Below are 13,492 nucleotides of genomic sequence, written 5' to 3'. Positions count from 1 at the left end.
AGGTTATTTTTGAGAATTGTATATTAATATATTTTTCTCTTACAATTTTCTATACATTATCGATACGTATGATAAGAAATCATCAAACTCAGAGTTTCGCCTAAAAAAATAGCGATGAGAAACTCGATTGTTAGATCTTACATTAGGTCAAAAACGCCTTGTACGAAATGGACCGACGATCGTCACAACCTTTTTGTTCACGTTGTAGAATATCTCGGTGGCTAAAGGAGTAAGCAATTTTTTTTCCGTATCACAAAACAAAAAGAAGGAATTCCTCTCCAATGAAACAGAGAGATCAAAAAATTTGTCACTAAAATCAACAACCTCGTTTTATTTAAGTTCCATTAAATTAGTTCACCTCTCCCATTTTTTTTATTATTATATTTTATTCCTGATCAAAATTTTTTAAATAATTTTTTTAATTCATTATCATTCTCGTTAATTTGCAGCAGCAACACCTAAGAAAATTTTGGATAATATGAAGGTGCGAGACCTTACAATATCACAAGTGAAAAGCCATCTCCAGGTCTTTAATTATACACACATTATCAGCTATATATGCATCAATGTATAATGTCATGAATTATGTAATCTAATATGGTTTAGTCATATATATGGTTTACTTTAAATAGATGTATAGGAACAAGAAGGAAGAAGATTCTATAAAAGGTAAATAGTTGTCTCACACTTTAGTTTAGAGTTCACTAAATATGTTAGTGTTGTAGCTTTGCATATGAAAATATATTGATATCAAACAGAATGCATAAAGAGAGTTTATGTCTCTTTTATCAATAATTTTGCTCTATTATTCAAGTCCAATCATATGGCAGAAAGGACAATGATAAGGCAAATGAATAGGAGGCACTCTCAACAATACTTTAAGATCTATGAACATATTCGAGATGCTATCCAAACTCAACAAAGGTTCTTTAGTTGATGTATAGGTTTTTGCATAATCGCTTCTTTTTTTTGGTTAATTGTTTTTTTTTAATTTCTTTTAATGTACAATTGAATAGTACTGAGAAAGTAACTCCGATGGAAGTATCTTGCAAGTCTTTGTATCAATATTCAAGGGTAATTTTTCCTTTTTTTTTTGTCCTTGCATTTCTTACCTTATAATGATTTATTGCATATGCATATGAACTAGATAGATGTATTTTTTGTCCTTCTATTTATTTGTCATTGATTATTTGATGCATATGAACTAGATAGATAAATATGTATGGCAGGTGGGACCAAATGAAAACAAAGACAGTGATGTTAATGTTGTTGGGGATGGTGCAAATGGTGAAGAAGACATGTCCCTTGAACTCACTCTTGGTCTGAAGTACTAAGAGAACTAGTTTTTCTAGGCTCGCTCTCTAATTTATGTAATGCTTAATGGCTTATACTATTATACATATCGTATAAGAAAATAAAAATATAACAATATGTTATGGTAATTTTCATCCATTTTTGGGTGAATTATTATTTTATAAATAAATCTATTTCATCTATGAAAATATATATTTAGAAATCTATTTTTATATTCTTAAGAAGTGCTCAATATATTTTTGATTAACAAGTCTCAAGAAACAATATAATTGTAATCAAAGTGTTTGCTTTATGCAAATTTACGTCGCCCAAAATGGTTGGCAAAAGTGCAATGGAACAAAATTAAAACAAAAATGTTGTTTTGAGGAACAACTCTGGTATACTTTAAATCAATTTTGAGAAGATTTGGCTGCACTCGATTTTTTTATAGGATATCATTATTCATTAGACGAAATATATTACTTACATGATACAATTTTTTTTGGGGAAAATAAGTGAAAATATCCAAATTTTTAGAAAATAATCTTTATAATATACTTGCTCTGTTTCACAAAGAATGTTATTTTGACATAATGCACACAAACTAAGAAAATTATTTAAATTTCTGTTTTACCTTTTATAAATATACTAAAGTTTTTTAACTTTCTAATTAATAAGCTCAAATGATAGAAATAAAAAGATATTTAATCTTAATATTTGCATTAAAAACATAAAATGACACTCTTTTTGTAATAAGAAAAAAATTTCAAAATAACACTATTTGTGAAACAAAGAGAATATGTTTTAACAAAAGAAAAAACTTTCTTATAATGCTGTTTAGAGTAAGATAAAAAAAATCTGTAATTGAATCAATCTCATTGGTCGGAAAATATTTCTTATCCTCTTTCGATTAGAGTATACAGATATTTCAGCAATTCTATTATTAAAATCATATATATATATATATATTTTGTCTAATTTATTGATAAACTTGTTGTGTTAGAAGGTATAATAATAATACTAATTATTTAAATTAGTACTGTTAAAAACAACATTTTATAATATATATTTTGTTGGGAAAACAAAGAACATTTTAGTAGTCCTCAGCGTTTCTTCTTAACTGAATTGACCAAACCGGAATTTAGTCAATTCGGTTTGTATTCGGTTTTTCCTCAAGAACCGATTGGACAGTCAAATAATCTCATTCGGTCATCAGTTCGGGCACATGTGTTATATCATTTGTTCATTTGTGCAAACATGTTCAGTCGTTTCAATATCATTTGTTCAGTTTGTTATGTTTTCTTCCGGTCTTTCTACACTAGTTAAGTCTTGTTGGGGTAAAAGTTATGATATCTCCCTTTTTGGTAGGCTTGGACTCCACTGCCACTGTGCCACAATCTTCATAAAGGAACAAACTTCAACTTTGTGTGCGCTGGGAAAAATATAGTATTCTGAATACTGCATACACCAAGTACTACATTACTTTGGAGGCAATGGATGCGACCATCAACTCTGTCTTTACTTTTCAGACGTTTTTCAGCGATGTTGAATGTACACACGATATCTCTTTCATGTGAAGGACCTTAGCCTATAGAATCAAATGTAAGGAAGCTCTGAGTGATTATTGGGACGATACATCAATAGATGATTTCTACAAACGTCTAGTGCTCAAATGGTATTCTGATCATGAATTTTCCATTGACCTTAAAAGGTTTTACGAGGTGCAAGAATCAGATCTGCTTGAGAAGGACTGGTTGCAGCTCTTCTCGAAAATTGCTTTCTTATCAAAAGCAAACCATCAATTGGTGGCTCCCCCAAGCTTGGATATCAAGAAGGTAGTCATAGAAACTAAAGAAAAATACACAACAGAGGCACATGAGAAGCTCAAAGCAGAGAATGCAATCTTCTACATAAGTTACAAGTATACTGGTGATGAATCTTCTATTCTTCAGCAAGGGGCTTGGTAGGTGATCACAAATCGATATTAAGGAAAACCATGGATGGTAAACCTGGACATATGTATATTGAAGTTGCAAATGAGACCAAAGAATACATACATATGGCTCACATAAAAGGGCCAAGAGAAGGAGGAGCTGTAAACACTGAGCTACAGATGACTTGCTGCACCGGCTATTGAGGACCGTGCACAGTTCCCTACTTTGGGGTTTGACAAAACGAAATTCGGAGATATGGAAGAAATCATGGACGAGACCATTGGGAATGAAGCGCAGCCGCCATCGACGTTGGCTGGTGGAGCACTTATCTATGATCCTCAGTTTGCCTGATTATGTGACATGGTGCGAAAGAAATCTAAAGAGGCACATGGCGTGTCTAGGATGATGATATAATCCATCTTTCACCTGTTTCAGATTCGGGAGGTTCTGATATCGGTGAGGGCATAACACCTTATGAGTGGCGTATCTCTGCGGCATACTTGGACTTCATTGTTATAATTTTTAAAAGGGTACAAACTATGAGTTGAATTTGTGAGCAAGTTATATACTCACTATAATTCGTTTTTCATTACAATGGATGTTGTGAATCCAGCCGACAATTACTCCAATCACTCTCACGACGTTGGTTAAGCATGACGAGCACGCAGAAACTATGCATTTATCGTGGCATTTTATATTCATATATCAGAAACTATGCATATATCAGTTAATGCTAACATAATTATTAGTGAAAAAAAAAAGACAAAAAGGAGAAGAAAAAAAAAGAAACTAGACACGGCCGACTTAATGAGTCTTTCCAATATAAAACCTCAATCTTTAAAAAATCTTATATATTCATTCCTTCTTCGACGGCTCCGTTCACCAAAACAGTCTGAGATGTCTCGCAACCAAAGAAAAAAAAAAACTCGAACCTAGTCGCTATCGTCAACCTTCTCTCCCACACCGAGGTTCGTCTTCTCTCACTCCTTAACCTTTTTATTAAGCTTGAATTTTGCTTCTTCTTTAGGGTTTTGCTCGAGTCCAACTTAGCGTAAGTTTCACGTTAAATCTTGCCTAGGATTTTTGCTTTAACCGAAATCCGAATTCAGGCCCGGCTCAATATATTATTGGGCCCTGTGCTATGTTGAAGTTTTTATAAAATTATAGGCTTAGATATTTGATAAATTAAAAAAATGGACCCTATTTTGCAATTATCTAAGAATTTAGGACCCTAAAATGTAAAGAAAAAAAATGTCAAAAAGCGGGACCCGGTGCACTGGCACACCCAGCACACCCCGAGAGCCGGGGCCTGTCCGAATTATCTTAAGTTTCCGCTTGCTTTAAGTATGATTCTTGAATGGTTCCTGAGTTTCTTATCAACTGTTGAACGTTGTGATAGCGTTAGGGGCGAATAGGTTTCAGATTTGGTATAGTAGAACCCAAATTGATTCTTTGGTGATTTGACTGGTTATATTTGCCGGTATAAAATTCTGATTGCTTCATTGGATTCTGTTTTTGACAGGTTTACATAAAATGATGGATGATACGTACGTTTCAACTCAGAATCGGTGTTTACTCTCCGGGCCATTATTCATTATTGGTGGTGTCGCTTTGTTTTTTTTTGTTTTTTATTTTGTACTCGCAAGTCTTTTAGTTGTAGTTTTTGGTTTTTCTCCTTCTTTTGTTTTTGGTCTCCTAATATCACATTGAGCTCTATGAGAGTCCACATCAGCTTTTTTTACAATTTTTTTTTTTTAGCTAGTCTCCATCCTACTCTAATTTGTTTCCAAGTTGTCACATCATCAAAACTCAAGTCTCTCTTTTAAGGTTTTCACAATTTTACAACGATTGCTACTCCATAAACTTTGAAACGGCTCAACTACTTTTCAGTGTCTCTTAAATTAAGAACGTGTTACAGTCCCATCTACAGCGCATCCCTCCACATCTCCTATACTACGTGAACTAGCTAGGCCTATCTAATTTACACCAAAAGGTTCATTCATGCTTTATTCAACAATAGTACATTTTTCTATTTCATCCGTTCCCGTGATCATCACATTACCAGCGTTGGTTTGCGGCTCTAGGTTGCCGGATTCGTTTCAAAATCTGTGATTTGATCATAAAAGGTTAACTCTTTTCTATTCCTCTTAGCCATTTTCTTTGTCCGTATCGGCTAAAGCGCAAATAAAATCTTAATATGTTAACAAAAACTTCTTTAGAGCGTAAGCAGTTTTAGTTAAAACGTCTATGGAAAAGCGATTACGCCACATATAACATTCATCACTCCCCCTTTTAACCTAAACTCATCGTCTCTCTCTTGAAGCCACAATCCCTCTCATAACATGTGATTCCAATTTCAAATTTCCTCTCCACACTTTTGCATTGTACATGTATAATTATTCTCCACACTTACGGTTTCCTCTCTATACAATCGACGAAGAGGTTTATTAAACAAGATCACGTACGTTCGTAAGAGCAACATATATATGAAATTTTTTATCCTTCGAATTTTCATCTTTAAGCTTTTTATGGATTTTAACATTGGATTTATTTCCCTAGGATGTATGTAATATAATGTCTTGATAAAGTCTCATGACTCAATTTCTCAGAACTATGATGTCGAACTCACCTTCAGATCAGCTCAACCTCGACGGTATTCAGCTCATCCGAACCATAGATAGCGGGAGAATTGATATAGGTTGCTATGATTTTTTTTCATTGATTGACAAAATAAGAGGTAAACAGTGGTCTAGAGAATCATATTTAGTTGGTATAATGGTTAAGGATGTACGTAGAAGAAAGAAAACGAACCGTAGAGAAAAAAAGGATAGAAGTAAAAACAATCAAAGAAAATATGAAAAGAAGGTGAAAGGAATCTGAAATTGCATGAAATCGACGGGAGCACTTGTAGGAAACTAAAACTAAGACTAGTAGATTACTAGTGTGCAGTACAAATTAAGAGTTTCAAACATGATAAGTAGATAATTTCTTTTGGATACCATGATATGAACTGAGTTTTTATCTCAATTTTAGCATCAAGGCCTGGAATACATCAATGATAACATACTACGTATATCAAATAACACCAAAGTTTTAGTTGTCAAATTTCAACCCTCAAGGTAAGAAGATTATCTTATTCCTCCGGTCCATTATATATTTTGATATTGTAAACTCATTTAATTTTGTATTTTTTACAGAAACAATTTTTTTTTTAATAAAACTATATGTGTAATATTATTGTCCAAATATTAAAAATTCAAAATAAATACTATAATTAAAAATAATAAAACTTAAAAATTACGCACGGCTAACCTAGAGATGTCAATCGGGCTGCCCCGGCCCGAAACCCGTAAAGCCTGCATATGTTTGAGCCCGGCCCGAAATATTTCCGAGCCTATATTTCAAAGCCCGAGCCCGGCCCTAACAGGGCTACAAGGCTTTTCGGGCTTTTTCGGGCTTATCTTACCGATCAATAATTCAAAATTATAAGTCTTAAAAAGCATTGTTTAAAGATGCATTGTAAAATAAATCAATCAAAATTTTAATGACTCATTTATATTCACTACAACCAACTTAATTTAAAAGAAAAAGTTTAAAACTAAATAAATTTTTATGCTTTAACCAAATAAAACTATATATAATTCATATAAAATATTATATATATAAAATTTTAAAAGTATTAAGCAAGGTTATTAAGTAAATATGAAAACTTAGATTAGAGTTTTAAACTTTATTTACAATAAATCATTAATCAAATATTGTAATCAAATAAAAATGTTAACAAAAAATATAAATATATTTGTTAAAACCCAAACAGGCTGAGCCCGAAAGGCCTGATTTTTTCTGGACATATATATTTAAGCTCGAGCCCGGTATTTTTCAGGGCCGCTTCGACCCTAATTAACATGCCTAGGCTAACCCTACCCTAGTATAATAAACGAAGAAGGAGTTTATCTCCTATAATGATACATCAAATTTTTGAAGTAATCATTAGGTGATACAACAATTAAAATGTGTAACCACTATAGTTTGATTAACTACTAAAAATCATTATTTGTGCAGATGTAATTTGATAAATAAAAAAATAAAAGTCAAAATGTGTTAAAAACTCTAGGCAGCAATAAAAATCAGTATCAAAGGTTCTCATGAGTTAAAATCTAGTTTGAAGATTTTTTTTTACTCTTCAATATCAATTTATAATTTTTTTTCATTTTACATATTCTTGCCTTCTTGGAATACTAAAGAAAAAAAAAAAAAACTAAACACCGACTTAACCCCCTCTATGTGAGGAAGAGTCTTTCCAATCTAAAACCTAAATCTAAAAAATCTTATATTCATTTCTTTTTCGACGGCTCCGTTCACCAAAACAGTCTCAGAGTCTCGACGAAGCTCGAACCCAGTCGCTATCGCCGAGCCAGCCAACCCTCATTCTCCTCTCTAGCTTGCGCACCATCGCCGCTCGTTTCTTTCCCCCACCGAGGTTCGCCTTCTCTCACTCTCCTTTACTTGTTTTTTTATTCAGCTTGAGTTTTGCTTATACTCTAGGGTTTTGCTCGAGTCCAACTTAGCGTAAGTTTCTCGTTGATTCTTGCCTAGGGTTTTTGCTTTATTCCGAATCATCTTAAGTTTTCCGGTTGATTCTAGCTTTTCCCGGTGCTCTCTCAGACACTTTCGCGAAAGCTACGCTAGTCCGGCGATTTTTAAGTGAAGATCCAAACGATTTTTGCCGATTTTGTTTTCTTTGTTTTTCTTATCTAAATGTACGAGTCTAGAATGGTTTCTGAGTTTCTTAGTATCAACTCTTGAATCTTGTGATAGCGTTAGGGGCGAATAGGTTTCAGATTTGGTATAGTAGAACCCAGATTGATTCCGCGGTGATTTGACTACTTTTGAGGTTATATTTGCCGGTATAAAGTTCTGATTTGCTTCATTGGATTCTGTTTTTGACAGGTTTACATAAAAAGATGGATGATAGTTTGTATGATGAGTTTGGTAACTACATTGGACCTGAGATTGAGTCTGACAGAGAGAGTGGCGATGAAGTAGAAGAAGATGAAGATAAGCTGCCTGAAGAAAATGGGCATGGATCTGATGGTGAACAAGGAGGTTCAAATGGCTGGATTACCACAATCAATGATGTTGAGATGGAGAACCAGATTGTTCTTCCTGAGGATAAGAAGTATTACCCTACTGCAGAGGAGGTTTATGGTGAGGATGTTGAGACCTTGGTTATGGATGAAGATGAGCAGCCTCTTGAGCAACCCATTATCAAACCTGTTAGAGATATCAGATTTGAGGTTGGGGTTAAGGATCAGTCAACGTACGTGTCAACTGAGTTTCTTATCGGCCTCATGTCTAATCCCGCCCTTATGAGGAATGTTGCTCTTGTGGGTCATCTACAGCATGGGAAAACTGTCTTCATGGATATGTTGGTAGAGCAGACGCATCATATGTCTACTTTTAATGTTAAAAACGAGAAGCATATGAAATATACAGACACGCGAGTCGATGAGCAGGAGAGAAATATCTCAATCAAGGCCGTTCCAATGTCCCTTGTTCTTGAGGACAGTAGATCCAAATCATACCTGTGCAATATCATGGATACTCCTGGACATGTCAATTTCTCTGACGAAATGACTGCTTCTTTAAGACTTGCCGATGGTGCTGTTCTCATTGTTGATGCTGCTGAAGGAGTCATGGTATGTCTTTGCTCTCTCATTATGCTCTGTATTTTTCTTTTGAGGTTTACCGATTGTACATAACGCTAGTAAATCTTTTTCTAGGTAAACACAGAGAGAGCTATTCGGCATGCAATCCAGGACCGTCTCCCTATTGTTGTTGTGATCAATAAGGTACATCTTGCTTCAACAATGTAAATTGAGATTTATTGTGTGAAATTTTATATTTCCATACATTTACTTGACTTTTGCTGTTTGTTCCCCAACAGGTTGACAGGCTCATAACTGAGCTCAAACTACCTCCAAGGGATGCTTACTACAAGCTTAGGCATACAATTGAAGTCATTAACAACCACATATCTGTTGCTTCAACAACTGCTGGAAACTTACCCCTTATAGACCCTGCAGCTGGAAATGTATGTTTTGCCAGTGGGACAGCTGGATGGTCTTTCACATTGCAATCTTTTGCTAAAATGTATGCCAAGCTACATGGGGTGGCCATGGACGTGGATAAGTTTGCATCTCGACTTTGGGGAGATGTTTATTATCACCCTGATACTAGGGTATTCAAGAAAAATCCTCCAGTAGGTGGTGGAGAAAGAGCATTTGTTCAGTTTATTCTGGAGCCTCTATACAAAATATACAGCCAAGTGATAGGTGAACATAAGAAGAGTGTGGAGACCACCCTTGCAGAATTAGGAGTGACTCTGAGTAATAGTGCATATAAGCTAAACGTCAGACCTTTACTTAGGTTAGCCTGTAGCTCAGTTTTTGGTTCGGCATCAGGGTTCACTGATATGTTGGTAAAGCACATTCCTTCTCCCAGAGAGGCTGCATCGAGGAAAGTCGGCCATGCATACACTGGGCCAACAGATTCCCCCATTTATGAGTCAATGNCAGAGAGGCTGCAGCGAGGAAAGTCGGCCATGCATACACTGGGCCAACAGATTCCCCCATTTATGAGTCAATGGTAGAATGTGACCCATCTGGACCTCTCATGGTTAATGTGACAAAGCTGTACCCTAAATCAGATACTAGTGTGTTTGATGTGTTTGGAAGAGTTTATAGTGGTAGGCTTCAAACAGGGCAAAGCGTACGTGTACTAGGAGAAGGGTATTCACCTGATGATGAGGAGGACATGACTATAAAAGAAGTGACCAAGCTATGGATATATCAAGCGAGGTATAGAATACCAGTGAGCAGTGCCCCTCCTGGTTCATGGGTTCTAATTGAAGGTGTTGATGCGTCCATCATGAAAACTGCGACTCTGTGTAATTCAATCTACGATGAAGATGTCCACATATTCCGAGCGCTCCAATTTAATACCCTCTCAGTAGTGAAGACTGCTACTGAGCCTTTGAATCCTAGTGAGCTGCCTAAAATGGTGGAAGGGCTTAGAAAAATTAGCAAAAGCTATCCCCTTGCGATTACCAAAGTCGAGGAGTCTGGAGAACATACTATTCTAGGCACGGGTGAGTTGTACTTGGACTCCATCATGAAGGACCTCAGGGAGCTCTATTCAGAGGTCGAAGTAAAGGTGATCTACTTTGGCTCTATGATGATAATTCTCTTCTACAAGCCAATTGCTGATTTGTTTTTTTGATCTTTAAGATCCTTTCGATTTCTTAAATGTGCAGGTTGCAGATCCGGTGGTCTCCTTCTGTGAGACAGTTGTTGAATCTTCGTCGATGAAGTGTTTTGCTGAGACTCCAAACAAAAAGAACAAAATAACAATGGTAAGGGATTTTCTCTCTGGATTTTCCCTTATATATAAGACTGAGATGTTTGTTATGGTGCTCAAGCACAATTACTTTGGGAGTAATCTAATATCTGTTTATGCGCTAAAGATTGCAGAGCCATTGGACAGAGGGCTTGCTGAGGACATTGAGAGTGGCGTCGTAAGCATTGACTGGAACAGGAAACAACTCGGGGACTTCTTCAGGACGAAGTATGACTGGGATCTACTTGCTGCACGTTCCATTTGGGCTTTTGGTCCTGATAAACAGGTGAATGCATTTTTTGTCTTAAAGCCCTGCAAAATGGGTGCTCTCTGTATCTTTATGTTTGCCTTTTGTTATGGCTTTAGCAAGCATAGCAACTCTGTTTTGACAATTCATTTTTTGATTGTTTATATCTGACTGATCAGGGACCAAATATTTTATTGGATGACACCCTCCCAACTGAGGTCGACAGGAACTTGATGATGGCAGTGAAAGAATCCATTGTTCAAGGGTGAACATCTTTCTTCTGTTACACTTTTCGTTGGCTCCATTTTGTTGGCTGTAGCTGAATGGCTTCGTTTTAATCACTTTGCAGGTTCCAGTGGGGTGCCCGTGAAGGTCCCCTCTGTGATGAGCCCATAAGAAATGTAAAGTTCAAGATTGTTGATGCACGGATAGCACCAGAGCCGCTGCATAGAGGATCTGGTCAGATGATTCCAACAGCAAGACGTGTTGCATATTCAGCCTTTCTTATGGCAACTCCAAGGCTGATGGAACCTGTGTACTATGTGGAGGTACATTATCCCTTTCTACTTTTGCTCTTTGCATTTTTTCTCTTATAAGTTATATTGTTCATTACGAGTTATGGTTGTGTTTCAGATACAAACACCAATCGACTGTGTGACTGCAATCTACACAGTTTTGTCACGTAGACGTGGGCACGTCACATCTGATGTTCCTCAGCCTGGTACTCCGGCTTACATTGTGAAGGTTAGTCTTTTTACTCGCTTTGTTTCCTATAATCTGACTGAGTGATGATTTAGTGATTAATTGATTGATTCTTTGGTGTTGATGCAGGCTTTTCTACCTGTGATAGAATCGTTCGGGTTTGAGACAGATCTGAGGTACCACACACAGGGACAAGCTTTCTGCGTGTCTGTGTTTGATCACTGGGCCATAGTGCCAGGAGACCCTCTTGACAAAAGCATCCTACTGCGTCCACTTGAGCCTGCCCCTATTCAGCACCTAGCTCGCGAATTCATGGTCAAGACCCGCCGTAGAAAGGTATAAGAACGAAACATAAACTCTTTACAAATCCAAACCACACTGGTTACAATCTCTGACATATCTATGTTGTGTTGGTTTTGCAGGGAATGAGTGAAGATGTTAGTGGCAACAAGTTTTTCGACGAGGCCATGATGGTGGAGTTGGCCCAGCAGACGGGTGATCTTCATCTTCAGATGATGTGATGGATTCCTACTTTCATATGCCACACCCTAGACTAGTAGAGACTTGTAGTATCTCTCTCCTCTACTCTTTAAATATTTGAAAGGAGAAAACAGATCGGAATGGTTTTTAGATGATGTGTCAAGTCAAATGTTGATGAGAGGTTTTTACAAAACTCCACAAGTCAAATGTTTTTTAGATGATGTGTCAAACTCTACAAAGTCATAAGACCTGCAACTGACTCTCAAACAGTGAACAACAAAGAGCATTACAGAATACAGATGGTGTAACAAAAGCCCAATTCCCCCAAAATTTACTAACGTCAGTTAAAATTAATCTCACTTATCCTATCCAATTCAAGATAAGGATAATAGATTCAAGTGTCACGTGTCTACACGAGAGAAGGATGAGATTTGACACGATTGTCAGTTTTGTCGCCGGACTTCAGATCCACCATCACTAACTTCTTCTACTAATCCGCAAGATTGAATTTTTTAAAAGATTTCCATTATTATTCCAACTTCAACTAAATCCGAGACAGAAACTCCGCTTTTAGAGCTATTCTAAGGTCTACTCCGTTATTCATTAACGTAGAATTTCGTAGCAAAGATATTTACTCCATCTTGAGATAAGTTAAACCCATGGCTAAACCAAACTTTCTTTTGCAGGATCTGATTGAAGTTTCTCTAGAAAGGAGAAGAAAAACAAAAACAAAACCTAAAATCCAATCTTAGCCTAATAAGTAATCTATACTATGAAAGTTCGGATAATTTTCTCCATCGTTCTACCACATCCATTCTTATATCACATCAGCAATGGAGAGAGTGCCACATGTCCATGACTAGGCCTGGGCATTCGGTTAACCATTCGGTTTCGGTTCGGTTGTATTCGGTTTCGATTATTTTGGATATAGTAATATAGTAACCATTTGGATATTTATGAAATTTCGGTTTAGTTCGGTTCGGTTTCTTTCGGTTCGGTTTCGGTTTGGTTATTTAAATAAATAACCATAACTAACATAAATTATATTAACATTAACCAAATAAACCAAATATAACCAAAACTAACCGAATATAACCAAAATTAACCAAATATACAATAACAAAAATACAAAAAAGGGAAAAATATTGATTCAATTTTACAAAATAGTATTTAACTTTGTAAATTCAAAATAATAACATTTACATATATTGATTATTTAAAATATTTAATTGTTTTGAATCTAGAAATAATTTATATTTTAAGTTTATTTTATAGTTTTGCATAATATTAAGTATATAATATTTGATATCTTCTAGGTTTTCGGATATTTCGGTTAACCATTTAATTGTCGGTTCGGTTCGGTTCGGTTTCGGTTAGTTTGGATATAGATTTTTACTAACCATTCGGGTATTTGAAGAATTTCGGTTCGGTTCGGTTT

The 13,492-nt window shown here is 35.8% G+C and overlaps 1 protein-coding gene and 2 pseudogenes across 2 annotated transcripts; all 3 read left to right on the top strand.

The window, feature by feature from the left end:
• Window positions 115-1,334, top strand: LOC104709724 (annotated as a pseudogene).
• Window positions 2,588-3,260, top strand: LOC109125966 (annotated as a pseudogene).
• Window positions 7,537-12,275, top strand: LOC109124668 (110 kDa U5 small nuclear ribonucleoprotein component CLO). 2 transcript variants are annotated; one of them, XM_010423981.2, is made up of 12 exons: window positions 7,537-7,707; window positions 8,178-8,926; window positions 9,011-9,079; window positions 9,175-9,735; window positions 9,810-10,442; window positions 10,543-10,641; window positions 10,753-10,911; window positions 11,052-11,137; window positions 11,222-11,420; window positions 11,506-11,616; window positions 11,704-11,910; window positions 11,997-12,275. In XM_010423981.2, the coding sequence occupies exons 2-12, from the start codon at window positions 8,192-8,194 to the stop codon at window positions 12,093-12,095; spliced, it is 2,958 nt and encodes a 985-aa protein (XP_010422283.1). In that variant the 5' UTR covers window positions 7,537-7,707; window positions 8,178-8,191; the 3' UTR covers window positions 12,096-12,275. The 2 variants fall into 2 exon arrangements, with proteins under 2 accessions (XP_010422283.1, XP_010422282.1); XM_010423980.2 differs by having other exon boundaries at window positions 9,175-9,788; window positions 9,863-10,442.

Source organism: Camelina sativa, chromosome 8 (assembly GCF_000633955.1).
Source record: "Camelina sativa cultivar DH55 chromosome 8, Cs, whole genome shotgun sequence".
Taxonomy (NCBI): Eukaryota; Viridiplantae; Streptophyta; class Magnoliopsida; order Brassicales; family Brassicaceae; genus Camelina; species Camelina sativa.
Note: the sequence above shows the minus strand (reverse complement) of the source record. Positions and strands in the feature narration are given on the sequence as shown.